Genomic DNA, 19,297 nt, shown 5'->3' with positions numbered 1-19,297 from the left:
CTCCTCTTTTGGAACTGAAGATTGCCTTAAGAGCTTCACTTTGGCGTTGGACACATGAGTGCTGGGCTCACGTGTGCTCAGTCTGTAGACAGGCTCTGACAATATAGCCAATATCTTATTCTTATACTTGTCAGTGTCCATAACCACTGTCGCATTACCCTTATCAGCTGAGAGAATGGTCAGTTCAGAATCATCTCTAAGTTCCTTCAGAGCTCTCCTTTTGTCTCTTGTTAAATTGGGTGCGGGTACAACAGCGGACCTTATGAGTCTCACACATTTCTGTCTTAATTCCTCAGCCTCATCCGTAGGTAGTTTGTGGATGGCTGCCTCAATGGAAGTAATTAACTCCTCAGTGGGAATTTTAGAGGGAGCAACAGTGAAATTAAGACCCCTAGCTAGAACTGCCGTTTTGTTCTCGTAGAAGGGTTTCTTGGAAAGATTGACGACAGTTTTACTATCATCCGCGTTCGTGCGAGAGACCACCTATTTCTGAGCTAGACGGAGGAACTTTGATTTCTGTCTGAAAGACTCCTGTTGAAGTTTCGTTCAGCCTGTGTAGCAGTAATGCGATCGGAAGTCAACCACAATTCCCGAGAGAGAGTGTATTCTTGACAGCAGGTGTAAACGAAACAACTCTCGGGAGACTGAATCCAGTTCCCTACGAGTGTTATGCACTCTCTCGATCACAAGAGCCTTGCTAGCATGTTGAAATATTCTCCTGGCTTTCGGTGTATTTAACGTGTGCTTCAGCTTCAGACAGTTGGGAATGATGTTATGGTCCCTGCATCTCAGTACAAAGCACAAAGAAGGAGAATAGACTTCTTTCTCCTTGATTTGCTGAATTTTGAAGCCTTCTTGAAAGTATCCTCCCCATAGAGTTTTTTAATGTTGCCATTAATGCTTTCATGGCCCGTACTTATAGACATGATATTGTATAGGCTTTTGGGCTTGTGCCGTGTCAAGAAAATAAAGTGAAATTCTTAACGTTTCGCAGAAAACTGTGCTCTGCATCCTCAGAAGAATTCTCGACTGTCCACGAGAAAGGCTTCTTAAACAATGACACTTTTGAATTTGGAATGTCATAATAGAAGTAGAAGTGGAAATGGTATGTTCATTCACCACCAGATGGCCCCTAGGACGTGGCACAATGGTAGCATTCGAAGTGGAAGCTGACTGAACCATCACAGTCTGACTAAGCGGTTCACATAACTTGTTTGCATAACGTATGACAGGTGTATGACATAGACTGTCCTTGGTTTTACACAGACTGTGAGCAATTTTAGTGGCGGTGCCAAACGCGGTTTTTATATTGTGTTTGCGGATGTCATGTTCCAAAATGCTCGAGCTCTTACCCACACTAGACACTACAGGTCCAGGATTATACGGGAAGCTGTGAAAATACATAGTAATCCTAACAATTTCAACAGGGCTATCAATTAAGTAATACCTGGTTGCCAGCCATTAAGAATTTACGTAGGTAGTTCCCTTTCCTGCCCCTTCACTATTGTTATTTCATCTGGGTGTTTTCCAAATTTGTACGTTCCTTGTCGCCAGATGTTTCATTCCAGGCTTATGTCTATGTCTTACACCTGTCATATGTTATGCAAACACATGTGAACCGCTTAGTCTGATTGTGATGGTTTGGTCAGCTTCCGTTTCGAAGGCTACCGTTGTGCCACTTCCTAGGGGCCATCTGGTGGTGAATGAACGTACCATTTCCACTTCTACTTCTATTATAACGTTCCAAATTCAAAAGTGTCATTGTTTAAGAAGCTTTTCTCCTGGACAGTCAAGAATTCTTCTGAGGACGCAGAGCACAGTTTTCTGCGAAACGTTAAGAATTTCACCTTATTTTCTTGACACGGCTCAAGCCCAAAAGCCTATACAATATCATGTCTATAAGTAGGGCCGTGAAAGCATTAATGGCAATATATATACGACTTAATGCAACAAATACCACTATACTATATACATTGCTACTGAAGAAAAATTGACGTGAATCAGTGGATTTTGAAAAGAACAATGCAGCATAAGTAAGCATTTTTACGAGGCATGTTTTTTAAGTAAGGGCCGTTTGAAAATAACTACGCAGTGAAAGACAATTTTCAAACACCACATTTATTTGCAGATTCTACATACTTTACTGTATTCTTCAACATAGCCGCCAAGTTTTTTAAACGCATATCATACCTTACAACTAAAGTTTGAGTACCCTCTTCATAGAAACTTGCCGCCTGCTCCGATAACCAAGAATTCAAAGCCGTTTTCACTTCCTAATCAACATTGTAGTGGTGCCGCTGAAGTGACGTTTGAGGTGGTGGAACAGATGGTAATCGCTCGATGCAATGTCAGGGCTGTAGGGTGGATGGTCTAAACCTTCCCAGCCAAAAGTGTCCAATAAACCTCGGGTTCTGCGCTGCAGTGTGAGGCCTTGCATTGTCATGGAGAAAGACAATTCCCTTTGTCAGCATGCTGCGTCTTTTGTTTTGTATTGCTCTACGTGGCTTTCACAAAGTTTGGCAGTAGTTTTGGGCATTGATAGTGGTTCCTCATTGCCTGAAGTCGACCAACTAAACACGGATGCCATGAGCTTGTGCTGGGACAGAGTCTGTTTGGCCTTCACCTTTACAGGCGTATGTGTGGTTCTCCATTCCATGCTCTGTTGCTTCGATTTGGGCATGATATGCAATACCTTTTTTTTGTCTTCTGTTACGATCTTACTCAATATGTCGTCACCTTCTTCGACATAACGAGTAAAAATTGTCATCAAACACTCAAATCTTTTGTTTTTGTGGTCTTTCGTTAGGAGTTTAGGGATCCAACGGGAGCACAGTTTCCTGAAGTTAAGGTTATCAGAAACAATTTTGTAAAGAACTGAGCTAGACACATCAGGAAAGGCATTTGAGAGAGCTGTTATTTTGAAGCATCTCTCCTCAAGAAACTTCGCTTCAACTGAAGCCACCAGATTGTCTGTGATCAGAGATGAGCAGCCGGAGCGGACCTCGTCATGGACGTCATATTTGAAGTCTCATACCCACTTAACGCACTTTGCCTTCACTCATAGCCTTAGCACCACACACTTCATAAATCTTTTGGCAAATGTCTGTAGCAGACTTCCTTGCCGACAAGAAAACGCATCACCGACGGAACCTCACACAGGGCGGGCGAGTCAATAATCTTGAAAGTTTGAGCAAATACAGAACAGAACCGTACATTCCGAGGCATGCTGGTGCGTGCGAATTACTAGCGTCTATAACAAAACGGCCCTTACTTAAAAAAGGCGCATTGTACGTACCTAGTAAAAGTGACACACATTTTAGAATAAATGGTTTGGAAAGGGGACTCTGTGTAGTGGTAGACAAAAACAAGATTTTATTGAAAATGAGCACTGAACTGCTCACGGAAATCAGCTAGCTTCGATAGTTCTACATCCCTTCAGACGACCCCACACGTATACCACTGCTCTATGGCATGCTGAATTTGCTACTTGTTCAACACATTTTCAATGATGGAGGGATGGGCCTTAATTAAGGTACATCACTAGCATTATTTTGCCTGGTGTGGAAATGGGAAACAACGGAAAACTATCTCCAGGGCTATTAATGGTGGGATTCGAACCCATATCTCCCAATTGCAAGCTTACAGCTGCGTGAACCTAACCGCACGACCATCTTGCTTGGTTCCTGAAAAACTGTTGCTTCCTTGCTGAATATTACAAAAAATTTCAGAATTTTATTTCTGTTTTCAGTACAGTGTGGTAAGATGTGATAGCATCTGGGGCAAACCAGCAACTTACTTGTAACCAACTGTTCCCTAAAGCCTGTACAAATCATTACTACAGTCTCTGTCAAATTGGGAAGCGCGTTGACGTCGAGAGGCTACTTGCGATTGTCGAACAAAACAGCTGCTATCTTAGTGCATTATCCCATTCGTTCACTGTGCTGTGCCCAGCGGAAACTTTTACTGCATAAATGTCTCGTGTGCCAGGCCAGGATATTTTTACTGCCTAAAAACAACCACAACAGAATCAGCTTTTGACACAGACTGTAGATAGTATTATCAGCGGGCGAGTTGGCTGTGTGGTTAGGAGCGCGCAGCTGTGAGCTCTCATCCGGGAGATAGTGGATTCGAATCCCACTGTCGGCAGCCCTGAAGATGGTTTTCCATGGTTTCCAGTTTTCACACCAGGCAAATGCTGGGGCTGTACCTTAATTATGGCCACGGCCGCTTCCTTCCCATTCCTAGGACTTTCTTATCCCATCGTCACCATAAGACCTATCTGTGTCAGTGTGACGTAAAACAGATAGCAAAAAAAAAAAAAGATAGTATTATCCACTAAATTTTTCTGGATTGTTCTGGTAGCTCGCCAAACTTTCTGGGTATGTTGTATATGTTTAAATATCACAGTTGACTTTTTTATGTTTTTTGGTTAGTGTTCAGACTATCGGTTGAATGGCAATGTGGTTAAGCGTGCCCTTAAATCAGTTGAAGTTTTATCAAGTTTTATTTTTAAAACTGAACTGACTTCTCCTTACTTTCTAAAACACATTCTCTTTCAGTTTTAAGCTGTATCTCCTTTTCATTCATATATTCTGAATGTAGCCCTCTTCATTTCTGGTGGAGTGACTATAATATTTTGTCTAAGCTCTTCCATTAAAAAATAATTATATTTTCTTCCTCAGCACCTGCGCAGATTGCTGCTGCATCATTAACTGGAACAGGAGTAGCTGCAAACCAAATGGTCACTTTAACAGCTCAGCAACAGGTGAATTGATTAATTAATTAACATATTCTTTGACGGCTTTCATCATCATCATCATCATCATCATCATCATCATCATCATCATCATCATCATTTTCATTTCCCCTTGTCCAGCTCCTGCCTGGTCGGGGTGTTGATGGAACTTCTCCACTGTTGCCTCCCCTTCCACTACTCCTCTTCAATAATTGTATTCGAGTCTATTCTACTTTTTCTTTTACAGTAGAAGTCCGCTATAGCGAGTACGGCATATAACGAGAACTCCGCTATAATGACAGCATTTTGCTGTCCCTTCAAAATTTCCATATTACACTGTGTATAACCCTTCGGTTACAGCGAGAGCCCTATCACTGACGCATTCGTTATTACGAGTGATTAAGCACACGCGATTTTTTCCGTTACTGGTATTTATGCACCTCAGCGATTATGTTACATTCGATCGATTACCTTCGGTATTGTTTCATCGCTATTTCCACTAGCAAGTTCTCTCGTCGACATTCGAAGGCGCTGTCGGAGTCGATTAGTAATACCCGTCGACTGCTGTTCCATAACGAAAATTCGAAATAAAAGACGACATATTTCGTAATAAATGCGTAAATAACGTGTCCGATAACAGTTGTAAACACGTTAAAAATAAAGGCTGACTAAACGATCGCTTAATTTTAATGCAAAATACTGCAGTTAAATAAGAATGGGATAGGCCTACACCTCGAGATATGGCAGACTGCATAATTGATTTCAGAGATTAGTTTATATTTTCTTGCTTCTGGTTACATTACGGAAAGGCTATTATCGTGTAAATTTATGGCGAGAAGATTATAATTTTTCTACTGGCGCTTGAAGCGTGTTTTCATCATACGTATAGTACGGTTAAGTTAGGATAGGTGACGCTGTTTGAATAACAAAAACGAAACGTTTGCCACAAAATGCAATCGATCATCTTCGGTATGATATAGTTTTCTCGCTATGTGCATTTGCGAGCTGTCTTGTAGACATTCAAAGGCGATGTTGGAGTCGATTAGTAATACCCATCGACTGCTCTTTCTCTAAAGAAACTTTGAAATGAAAGAGGATAACACGTTTTCGTGATAAATGCGTAAATAACGTGGCCGATAGCAGTTGACAACTCGTTACAAAATAACGGCTGAAGTAAACGATCGCTTAATTTTAATGTTATATACTGAAATTAAGTAAGAATGTGATGCACCTCAGCATATGGCAGAGTACATTCCTGATTTCAGAGGATAGTTCATATTTTCTCGCGTCTAGTTACATTTCGGAAATGCCGGGCTGAGTGGCTCAGACAGTTGAGGCGCTTGCCTTCTGACCCCAACCTGGCAGGTTCGATCGTGGCTCAGTCCGGTTGTATTTGAAGGTGTTCATATACGTCAGCCTCGTGCCGGTAGATTTAATGGCACTAAAAGAACTCCTGCAGCACTAAATTTCGGCACCTCGGCATCTCGGAAAACCGCAAAAGAGTAGTTAGTGGGATATAAAGCAAATAGCATTATTAAAATTTCGGAAAGGCTATTCACATGTAGGCTAAATTGCTCTACATGCGTTTCAAATATGTTTTCATGATACATATGCGGGTAGGTTAGGTGACGCCGTTTGAAGAAGAAAACTGAAATGTTTGTGACATAAGCCTCTGGAGTGATACCGTATTTCTCCGAATCCAAAACGACGTTTTTTCTCAGAATCTAATGTGAAAAATCAAGGGTTGTCTTGCATTCGTGGCTTGACAGTAATGAATACCACTGGCAATTACCGCGGTAACCACGCTGCTTCTTTTCACCCCCGCACGCGCACACACTCAAAAAACTCGTCGAAAATAAACGACCGCCTCTTTATTATACATCGCTAGCCGCGACAACCTGTTGTACAGTGCCTGTGTGTAACGTCACTGGATCTCGGGACCTAGTGAAGAGAGAATTACGTTCTATTAGCCTCTACGAAAAGTTTCTCAAATCTGCAGAATGGCATCAAAACGTGCGAGCCTTCGAATTCTTAGAAAGGCCACGGCTACTCAGTGGCCGAGTTATAACACGTCTACTGTACCTGCCGCTTAGTAAAATTAAGTTTTATAAACAGCAGCAATATTTTCGAGATGGATAGTTGCATTGTAAAGATACGTGGAACAGGTATTGCCGGCAAATTATCAACGGATTCTCGTCGATATTATGATGCCAATTTTAAGTTAATGGTTATTAAACACTCGGAAATGTAGAATAATTGTGCAGCCGTAAGAAAATACGGTACCCTATAGGACTAACTAAAGCCAACATTTGACGTTAGCGTGAAGACAAAGATTGCTAAAAAAATGCGTACTGTACAAAAAATGCATTCAGTGGTCCGCAACAAGGACGCTTTAAAGAAGTCGAAGATGAAATTGTGAGGTATGTGCACGAAAAGCTCAAGGGCAGAATGACCATACCGTGGTGCAATAGATTCGTTCGATGACCTTCAACGTCCGCGATTAGGCCTATACATCGCCAGCCGCTGAAGTTGGTCGAACCCGGCAAGCGAGACGTGCGTGTAGCTGCAGCCAGTTACTGTATATCTGATGCTGAGTAAAAGTAACAGTTTTATAGACAGCAAGAATATTTTCCTGATGGATTGTCGTATTGTAGAGACGCATGGAATAGGTATTGCCAGCAAATTTTCAATGGGTTCTTTTCGGTATTATGATGCCAATTTTAAGTTAGTAGTCATTAAACCCGCGAAAATAAAGAATAATTGTACAGCCACAAAAAAAGGCATAACGAAAGCCAATGATCAGCGTCTAAAAATGCATAGTGTACAACAAAGGCATTCATATGATTTTACAAAGCATTTTTTGAGCCTTATTTAATTTTTTTGAAGGAAAAAGTGGGGTTTGTTTTGGATTAGGAGAAATACGGTACTATAATTTTATCAGAATGAAATTAAATACACACTTCCATGAGAAATAACAACCAATTACAAGTTGTCCATTTCATGACCGTATCGATGTTTAATCAAGAAGTAAGTATAAATAACCACCTAATCGATACTTTATTAATGCCTCAGGCAAAATTGAATAAAATTAAAAGTTACAGGACATGTTTCGACCACTTAGTGGTCCTCTTCAGCTGTATAAATAAAGAACTGAAAAGAAAAACGTTATGACAATAAGCACAAATAAAAGTTCTTTGGAGACTCCTTTGATAAAAATGGAGGTCATCAGAATAGGTCATCTTGTCTCTCGTTCTTGTTTGGAAAAGATGTTTATTCTGCGCTGTCTAGAGGGTCTGTCTTTGAGCGCGACCTGGTGAAGTAACGATGTGATACAGTTTGACAGTTCATGGAAAGCTCTGGAGAGAAGGGAAGTAGAGTTTTATCATAATCTAAAATAACATTCAGAAAAAGAAAAAGGATATGTAAAATTCACCTTTAATAACCCGAAGATTTACGAAATCACCAACTTATTCAAGAAACACAATACCAAGGTAGCCTTCTCTACAAACAACAACACGAAACATAGATTCTTTAGTCATAATAAAGCTAATAAACTTAAAGATGACGAATTCCAGGAATCGGGTATTTATAAGCTGACTTGTGCTCAATGTAAAAAAACTTACGTGGGACAATCTGGAAGGAACTTCTCAATTAGATATCAAGAACACGTCAATGCTGAAAGATACAAAAGATTCTCTGCCATGGGATCCCATATGAAAGAGTCCAACCACAAATTCACCAATATAAAACAGGACCTTCAAATTATCTGTATGATTAATAAAGGTAATCTTATGAACAACCTGGAAAACATCCACATCGTTCTTGATAAATTGGAAAACGGTGAAGAGAATCTCAACGAAAACAACGAGCATAAAAACATCTTATATGAGAATATTAGCAAATACTTAGAATGGGTAGACATGAAACAGACTAGACGAACAAGAGATATAATCAAACACATCGCAGAAGCACAGCCCAATCTCCCTCCTCCCTCACATGTTATTTTAGATTATGATAAAACTCTACTTCCCTTCTCTCCAGAGCTTTCCATGAACTGTCAAACTGTATCACATCGTTACTTCACCAGGTCGCGCTCAAAGACAGACCCTCTAGACAGCGCAGAATAAACATCTTTTCCAAACAAGAACGAGAGGCAAGATGACCTATTCTGATGACCTCCATTTTTATCAAAGGAGTCTCCAAAGAACTTTTATTTGTGCTTATTGTCATAACGTTTTTCTTTTCAGTTCTTTATTTATACAGCTGAAGAGGACCACTAAGTGGTCGAAACATGTCCTGTAAGTTTTAATTTTGTTCAATTTTGCCTGAGGCATTAATAAAGTATCGATTAGGTGGTTATTTATACTTACTTCTTAAATAACAACCAAGTCGGAAACTAAGTTTTGAACAAACTGATAGCCATTTCATACCGATTTTCCGACTTGCACACACAAATCGGGTATAACGACAATCCGCTATAGCGAGTAAATTTTTTGCCGTTATGAATTCTCGCTATAACGGACTTCGGACTTCTACTGTACTATTTTTGACTGAATCTATCCATCTTGCTCTGGGCCTCCCTCTTGTCCTCTTTCCCTCTATCTTAGCCTCTAACACTTGCTTTGGTATCCTTCCTTCCTTCCTCCATCCTCATTATTCTTCTCCATCCTATCACTCAGTTTTTCACCCCTATCTGTTTTCTGACCTCAACATTTGTTACTCTGTCTCCCTTGTCTTCCCTACCATACTCCTCAGGAACTTCATCTCAATGGCCTGAATTTTACTCTCATCTTGCTGTCAATGTCCAACTCTCTGATGCATACATTATTTGAGGGGTATAATATATCTTGTGCCATTATCTCTCTACATTTCATAGGAACTTCTCTGTCCACATCAAGTGCCTTACGTTCTAGTAGAACGTTTTTCCCACTTGTGCCCTTCTGCTGATCTCCTTATACAACTTTGCATCTTGCATTATTTTGCTTCTCAAATATTTGAAGAACTCAGCAACCTAACACTAACGTTTCCTTTTCTTTCTCTTCTTGTCATCACCACTGTTTTGCTCTTCTCCATACTGATTTTCATGCCATATTTTTCAATATTGTCATTCAAAGCCTCTAGTTGGATTTGCACTTCTGTATTGCTAACTCCCCGGATCACTATGTCATCCACAAATAAGTTTCCTTTGTTTCCTTTAGAATATCAATCATAGGAGACAATACACTTCCCTGTCTTAGTCCAGTTTGGTTTCTAAATCAATCTCCTCTCCCCACTTTGGGTTTGGACACAACTGAAACAGTTTTTATACATTACTTTCACTAGTTCCCTTGATTGTTTTACACATCCTTTTCTTTCCAGGGTTTCCTACACATTTTCTCTATTAACACTTTCATTACATCAAGGAATACCATCACCAGATCATTTCCATCTGCTTTCATTTTCATTAAAATTATTCAAAGTAAAAAATGGTCATGCTGTTATGGTGGTGTATTTTTATGTTGAGGACCAGTTTTCTTAACTGACCACATTACCGTAGTAGGAAGCTGCACTGTTTAGAGATCTGAGGTTTGAACCTTTACACTGGCAGTGACTATCCCGAGTATAGTTTTAGTGTTCCATCTTCTAGCAAGTGTGGGAAGAGTATCTTCTTTCAAGTCATCTAGAGCAGTTCTTAATATGTGGTAAGATCTGATTGGAACCTTTCCACCATCACTTTTGTCTTAGGGCGGGCGCATACATGCGATTTTTAATTGTTCGACAGTTTAGTCGTATAACTTAAGTCCACAGCCTAAAATCAGAATGCGCATACAATCAACATGACTGCAGATCGACATAACAGTCATAAACCAGTCGAGGATGATTTATGATTATTCAGTAGAACAACTATCGTGTCGCAGCGCTTTATTATCCATGGCTTTGCATCAGCGTCCGCATACAATCGACAAAACAGTCAAGCAGTCTATGTAGTAGATGATCTGTGATTAAGATTGAATTTGACTATGGTGAGTATTACAACAGAGGATACTGAAAACTTCATTGAAGCTGTGGACAAGAGGCCTGCTCTTCATTTAAAAACGCTAAAGGAATGTTTGTTTTTTTTTTAACGTCGCACCGACACCTACACAGATAGGTCTTATGGTGACGATGTGATAGGAAAGGCTAGGAGTGGGAAGGAAGCGGCCGTGGTCTTAATTAAGGCACAGCCCCAGCATTTGCCTGGTGTGAAAATGGGAAACCATGGAAACCATCTGCAGGGCTGTGATTCAAACCCACTATCTCCCAGATGCAAGCTCACAGCTGCGCGTCACTAACCACATGGCCAACTCGCCCGTTTGATTAAGTATCATTATGTGTTTTAATATTTTAATGTAACGCTCAGTCTCCCTTGTTCCGTTTAGTGTCCTAACGTAAATGTAGATCAATTAATGAGACAAGCTCGTCGTAACTATTTTATCTCATTCGATAGCACATGAAAACATTCTCTGGGTACTGTTGCAGCTCTTAATGCACTGTGTGAAATTTTCCTCTCGATAATCTGGTACTGAATTATAGATGAACATAAAATTCTCTCTTTATTTTCTTTTTAACATCAGGCTACAATAGTGCACATGCGGGAGCTTCTGTATTATTTATTGTACGACGACTGCTCCTCGACTGTTGTATGTATGCGCACATCGACGACTACACAATTTAGTTGTAATGAAATCATGAAACGTGAACGACATGGCTAAACTATTGAGTTTTATCAAGAATCGCTTGTATGCACCCTTACTGATGTACAATTACCTCACTTCCCTAAATACATTATTTTCAGGACCATTCACCAAGTTGTCTTGACCTCCTGTTGCTTTAGCTCCATACCTAACATTTTCCTTCATAATGCTCTCCTCTCCTTTCTGAGAGATGAGCCAAGGTGACTGTGCAACTCATGATGGTTATTGTACAAGGGAGACAACTGAGGGAAGAAAGAGACAGAGAGATTCACCTCCGCTACTATCTTTTCTACTTCAGCTCGTCTCTGAGTCATCACTCTGTCGGCCTCTGTCATTGTTCACATCACACAGTAGAAGTCTTATCTCAGAATTAGGTGGCGTTTCTTGACAAGTAGATGGCTTCGCCGTGCCTGCTCTGATGAAGTGATTTGTTTCCCGAAGAGATGAGGAAGTGAAATTTGTTCCATAGCTGAAAGAAAAATAGGTAGGCTATATTTAGAATTTACGTGTTATGTACACCTGCGTACAGCTAACCTGGACAAACTATGAAGGTCTTTTCTTATCATGATACGATAAGTAGTAGTGTGAGAAGTATGGTCATTTAGTGTAGGTTATATTTAATAATGTTATTTGCTTTACATCCCACTAACTACTTTTTAAGGTCTTCGGAGACGCCGAGGTGCCGGAATTTAGTCCTGCAGGAGTTCTTTTATGTGCCAGTAAATCTACCGACACGGGGCTGTCGTATTTGAGCACCTTCAAATACCACCGGACTGAGCCAGGATCGAACCTGCCAAGTTGGGGTTAGAAGGCCAGCGCCTTAACCGCCTGAGCCACTCAGCCCGGCAGGTTATATTTAGCAGAGCACCACCTACAAAATGAAAAGTAAAAAAAAAAAAAAAAATCAGGAAGTTGTATGCACAAGCCCGGGAGATAATTTTAAAAGTGACGAAGTTAATGGAAAAAGAAGCCATTGCAGTCAATTCTAGTGAGAATTTCAGAAGCAATGGGAGTGTCTAAGCGCTTAATCAGTAAAATTAAGCGTGAAGGCATTAATGTTGAAAGAAAGGAGGCTGATTGTATTACATTCAAACTGGCAGACTTATTGTTTCTAAGTTTATCTATAAATCTAAACAAATTGCCTGGGTTTCGCCAACAATTTAGCATTACAATCAGTGGACATAAGAGAAGCAAAAACCCAGATATCACAACTTCAAACTGCAAATAAAATTGACCTAAAAATATAATTTTAAAAAAAATTATGCCCCAAAAACCATAACAACTAAAAGAAGTTATCATAAATGGTAATAAAACCAAAATTGTAACTCAATTTAAATATCTTGGAGAAGTAATAACACATAACCTAAATGAAAAAATCTCAATCCAAACAAGAACAAATAGATTAGCCGCAGCACAAAAATTAACATGGGATATCTACAAAAAGAAATGTTTATCATAAATGCAAAAATAAAACACTACAACACAGTTATAAAACCGGAAGCTACATATGCAGCAGGAACACTTTTTCACCTGAATAAACAATCAAAGACTGACAGACTTCAGAAAATTGAAAGGAGGATTGGAAGAACCTGCATCAACAAAAAATACCAGAAAGATGGACAATGGCTGATAATATCTAACAAAATCAGGTACAAAGAGATAGAACCCATTACAGACACTATGCATAAGAGGAGACTGAGATTCTTTGGACATATCCTGAGCATGCAGGATTCGAGACTTCTGAAACAATTAGTACAACACAATCTCGTCTCAAAAAATACCACAACAGGATGTAAATGGACCAGAGAAGTAAGAGAGGATCTGTTGGAAATAGGCCTTACAACAGAAGACACCACAAATAAAATAAAATTGAATACAAACCTCCGCTTTACCCTTACACGAAACAAACCAACAACACGCATATTTTCAACCGAGGAAAGGGCACGAAGATTGGAGCATCTGAAGAAGTACTGGGAGGACCGCAAAGCCCGAACAATCCCTTCAAAGAGACCTGAACGATGGACTGACTAAAGTGATCCTATGCGGTCAAAGAAGAAGAAGAAGAAGAAGAAGAAGAAGAAGAAGAAGAAACTTCAAAACAGTTGTTGCGTTCGAATAAGTTGCACACAATTTTACTCGTATGTGTTGTTATTCACATTTTGTGCTAGATTTTCTCTCTCACGCTATGAATAATAAAGTAAAGTCAGACTGTGCTAAATAAGGTCAGTTCGTGACCAATTTGAATTTGAAGCTGATGTTGATGACATTTCGTTCATTATTAATTTCTGTGTATTAAGTACTGTTTTGTTACAACCATTATTTATTGTGTATTCATTCGTTAATGAAATAATCGTTGTTATTGAAATATTATGTCTGACAATTAACTCTCCTTCCAGTATAACACAACTATAGACAGCCGTATGTGGTGGAGGACAGTGGGAACACAACCTTTGGAGAGGCTATTGCAGAGTAAGACAGCAGCTGGCTGTGAGCACTGATGGGTACCAGTTCACTGAAATCTAAACTGATGTTTTTGCGATCGGTCATGGCGGTGGCCTCTGACGTCACCTGTATAGACGAGCCGTTTGGTTTATAAAGTATGTTTTGTACAATAATGATATGGGTAAACCAGGGGAATGCCATCTCCCAGACCAGCTGAGGAGCGACGACTGCAGCAGTTTTGCTGCATCATTTGATTACAATTTTGGATGTGTTCTTCGAACTTAATCAATGTTTTAAATTTTGATTTAAATTGAGACATGCCAGTTTTATTACTTTATTATTGGTTGTATCGTGGCTGAAGATGACCCAGTGTATATGGGGTCGAAAACTAGTCCAAAGTATATAGGACACTATACAAGCTAATGGTATTGAATAGGTGGACCCTTCTCTACCCTTTGATAGTGATCAATTGTTAATACGGACCATAATAAAATTCATAACTTAGGATAAAGTTGTACTCGGAACTCCATGTTGTACAACGGTGGCATTTAAAAGATCTCTGGTGACACATTTGGTGTTGAACAAAATCAATTAAAACTTTTGCCATATGTCTCGTGGCAGTCAAATTTGACATGCAGGCAGCCTAAACTACATCAGATGAAAATTGCTGTGGCCTTAACATTGTTGATGTGACAACCGGTAAGAATGATATTGAGCAACGAAGATTGCTTTTATTATGTTAGAAGCTAAGCTTTAAGTTGTTATTGTTATGGATTTCAAATGTACCATACGACAGTTGCATTTCAATCATGGAAAATATATTAAAATATTTCTGGAGAATATGGGCTGTACATACTGTCTCCATGTAAAACAAGTTAACCACATTGACAACTTTCTCCACAACTACAAACATGACTCAAACAGAAATGAACATTAAACACAATTTTTTTTTTTTTTAATTTAAAATAACAACAGCAACCACCACCTTGCACATGCATTTTAATCTAATGCCATCTGGCTACCTGCTCGTAAATTTCAATGTTCTTGGGGTGTTTTTGGTAGTGATTTAATGTCACACTACCACATTGAAGCAACTTGCCACAGTGCCTGATATTGAATGTGTCGCGCTGATCACCGGGAGCTGGCAAGTTGTTTCAATGAATCTGCTCGTCTTCAACTCCTACACGAATATGGACCTTCATATGTGTTTGATTGTGATGTGACTTTATGCCCAACAGTGTTTAAATAACTTGCTTTGAACAGTTCTCCGCTATTCGTAATCATTGTGGGACTTTGCCTAGCGCTGCGTGTGCCTTGCTGCCGCTAAAAGAATTGCGCACTGTTTTTCTTTTGAATGACTTGTATTTTACTTCTAAGTTTTACAGTGTCTAACCCCGTTCATTTCCTTTTCATATTGCCTCTTCTACTGATCCTATGCATTGTTTTCCATTTCTTAATCGGCTGATGATGACCTGGACTAGGATCGAAACCGGTACCATTTCTAATTATTATTAAATGAGAATGTAATTCGCTACATTTCTTATTCTTTGGTATTGAATAGGTGGAATCTCCTTATCAATTATTTCAATTTTAATTGTTGGGTTGTCATTGTTGATGCGCGGACTGGTCTAGTGTGTTCGTCTAGCTGGAGAAATGGACGCAAGCAAAGAAGAGCAGAGAAATGTGGATCGTTTTCTGGTGGGTGAAGGTGCTGGAGTACGCTAAACTCATCGTCGCATATCTGCTGTGTATGGTGAACATTTCACATCCATGATGAGTGTGCACGAGTGGCATGGGAGATTCCGAGAAGAGCACACGATGCGCGCCCAGGAAGGCCCATCGAGCCATTATTCCTGATGTGATAGGGGGGATTGATGGACTCAATACAATACTTGGTCCGTTATTGGACATTATAAATTTTCCAGTTAACTAATTCCTGGTTGCTAGCGTTTCTCCCCAGTGTGCTAAGTTGGGCTCATCAGTTGGTAAATAGTACACCTACCAAGACGCATGGCTAGTGCATACCGTTTCCTATGGGAATCAACATCTTCATCATCTGATGGCCAGGCAGGCATCAGTTTTTGAAAATGAGACAAAGTCTCTCATATAGTGCATTGGCACTGCAGTGGCTCCAAGTAGTCTACACAGTGGCCTCCACGGTATGCACGAGCCATGTGCCTTGGTGGTTGTGCTATTTACGAACTGATGAGCCCAACTTAGCACACTGGGGCGAAATGTTGGCAACCAGGAATGAGTTAGCTGGAAAATTTATAATGTCCAATAACAGACCAACTTGGTATTATAAATTTACTCATTTGGAACAAATATTTCAAGTTCCCTATGAGAATCAACATCTTTATCATTTGATTGACTTACCCGGGAAACCGGCGAATGACGGAGGAAGAAATTAGTGTTCAGGTCGGCATTAGCCATGGTTACATGCATGCCATTATCAAAGATAACTTGCATTTCTGCAAAATTTGCAAACAATGGGTTCCCCATCAACTGATGAAGGAACAAAATCTTGACAAAATGGCATCCTATGTGTTTCTATCCCATATCATCACCGGGGACAAAACGTGATGCCATCATTTTGAGCCCGAGAGCAGATAGCAAAACCAACAATGGAAACATCCCAATTCTCCCCCGCCAAAGAAATCCAAAGTCATAATCACCTTCTTTGACTGTAGGGACCCTCTGCTTGTCAACTTCCTCGAGCGTGGAATCACAATCAATATGACGCGCCATAAAGTAAAAACACCCTGGAATCCTGTTGGATGGAGTCATCCTGTTGCACGATAATGCTCGCCCCATACTTTCAATCATGTCAGTGATTTGATTGGGAAACATTTCAACATCCTCCATACAGGATCTCTCCACCTTGTGATTTTCACCTTTTTGGCGACCTGAAGGAAGACATTGTAATAGATAAGAAAAATGTTCCACCGATCAATACATTTATTGTGGATGAATTATTACACAAGTACCGGTTTCGACCTATCTTGGCCATCATCAGCTAGCACACAAATTTACAGTCATGGGATAAATTACAAAGAAGTTACTTAAGAGCATCCGGATGTCTGATAAAGAATGGAAGTAAAATATATTGCAGTATGTTGCGTTAAAATAGCTCTAATTAAAAGTAGTGATGGTTAGAATAAACTAAAACCTATTGATTGAGCATGGACATGAGTACATATACACATTAAAATATATATGCCACATCATAAGACACTAAAAATATATAGCACATTAAACACATTAAAACATGGTATATTTTAAAAACGTCTATTAGAATTTGAGTTCATGTTGCGTTGCATTCATTCTTCAATCCTCTTGTAGTTCTTGTGTTGATTAAGTTGAATATCAAGAATGTTCTATGGTTGATATACTTTGTAGTAGTATGTTATAAGAACTCTTGTCAGTAAAATTTGAAAATTAAGTTGATGTGGCAAGATAGGTTTTAATATCAGAGTAATTGGTGGTGACACTTCTCTCGTCTATGCACGTTATATGGTCGTTATCTGTAAAGAAAAGCTAATATGAGTATAGCGTATGTATGAAAAATGCCTGGATGTATGTGTGAAATGAAAAAAGTACTTACTGTTGTTGCTGTGGAGGTTGTGTACCGATATGTTTGGATATTTGTTGTGCTCTGCTGCGAGTACGTCTGGGGCTCATGTGAGCTGTGTGGATGGATGTTGTTGGAGAGGATGGAGGAGTGGCTATTGTGAAGGTAGGGGCGGGGTTAGGTTTGTGATTCGTCTGTTTGTTATGACGTGTGTTTACTAATTTGAGATAGTCGTTTTTTTATTGCAGGAATGATTTTGTCAAAAATGATACTGGTTTTCTCTGTAATGTCGTTAATGTTATGATTGGGGTTAGCGTATTGAATAGAAATCTTCGGTTATGTTGAGCAGGGGACCCTTAGTTTATGTTTAATATCATCATGTCATTATTGATGTCTGTGAAGTTGTGCTTAGATTCTTCTACATGTTGGCCTATTGATGAGAAATGGTTGTGCTTTACTGCATTTACATGTTCATTATAACGGACGGTGAAGTTTCTACCTGTACGTCCAGTGTAGCTTGTGTCACAGTTGTTACACTTGATGCGGTAGACACCTGATTGGTTGTATTTATTATTATTATTGACTGTTTTGGTGTTGTGTATAGTGTTGGTGCTGTTGTGTGTGGGTTTGAATGCTATTTTCAGGTTGTGCTTCTTAAAGATATTAGTTATAGTATATATATTGCTGTTGTTGAAGGTAAATAGAACATAATCTTTTTTCGGTTTGGCTGTTTTGATTAATTTAGTTTTAGGTTGGGATTTTATTTTGTGGATGATTTTGTTGACCATTTCTTTGCTGTATCCATTGTATTTGGCTATGTCGTGGATTAATTTTAATTCATTATTTCGATCTTCTATTGTCATTGGGATATTGAAAGCTCTATGTATCATACTATAATAGGCTGCTTTTTTATGCGTGTTGGGATGAACGGAGTCATTCTTTATGGTATTTAAAGTGTGTGTGGGTTTCCTATAGATCTTGTAAGATAAGTGAGTGTCATGTCTGGTTATTGTTAAGTCCAAGTAATTCAAGGTACGGTTATTTTCTGTTTCTTTAGTGAATTTAATTTGGGGGTCTAAATTGTTAAGTTTGTCTAGTATAGTATCTGCATCAGTGAATCTATTATCTATTATTACGAAGATATCGTCGACAAATCTACACCAAAAATATATATTATCTATTTTATTAATTGACGTGTGTTCTAAGTGGTCGATATATATTTCTGCTAATATTCCGGAAGCAGGAGATCCCATTTGTAATCCTTGTTGCTGATATATGGTATCATGAAATTTGAAGTAGTTATTGTTTAAGGCGAATTTAAGCAGAATCACGAATTCTTCTATTTCTAAGGTGCTCAAGTTACTATGGTTTTTTAGGTTAGATTCAATTATTTTGACTGTTTGTTTAATAGGAATGTTAGGGTACATGTTTGTTATATCAAATGAAGTAAGGGTATGATGTTTTTCAATCTTTAGTTCTTTGGTTCTATTGCAAAAATCTATTGAGTTTTGTATTGTTTTGTTTGCTAAAAATGAATAATGCTTTTTCAAAAATTTCTGAATGAATTGTGATAACTTATAGGTTGGACTGGCTTTATAATTTATAATTGGTCTCATGGGTACATTTTCTTTGTGTATTTTAGGGTAGGCCCTTGCGGATGGTAATTGGGGGTTCATAGTTATAAGTTTAGCAGATTCTGTTTCGGTGAGAATAAAGTGTGTGTTCTTGAGTAGATTTTTTAAGTTTCTTTGTATATTATTGGTTGGATCTCGGCGTTTAATTGAAAAAGTGTTGTCCTGGAAACATTCTTTAGTCTTAGTTATGTATTCATTCTTA

General features: G+C 39.1%; 1 protein-coding gene across 1 annotated transcript in view; it reads left to right on the top strand.

Annotated features, from left to right (window-relative positions):
• The window catches only part of Spt20, a 338,912-nt gene that overhangs the window by 279,221 nt on the left and 40,394 nt on the right, over window positions 1-19,297 (top strand). The window contains exon 16 of the mRNA XM_067143670.2: window positions 4,683-4,765. Within this exon, the coding sequence (XP_066999771.2) occupies window positions 4,683-4,765 (83 nt within the window). The remainder of the gene's footprint in view (window positions 1-4,682; window positions 4,766-19,297) is intronic.

This window comes from Anabrus simplex, chromosome 3 (assembly GCF_040414725.1).
Source record: "Anabrus simplex isolate iqAnaSimp1 chromosome 3, ASM4041472v1, whole genome shotgun sequence".
NCBI lineage: Eukaryota > Metazoa > Arthropoda > Insecta > Orthoptera > Tettigoniidae > Anabrus > Anabrus simplex.
Note: the sequence above shows the minus strand (reverse complement) of the source record. Positions and strands in the feature narration are given on the sequence as shown.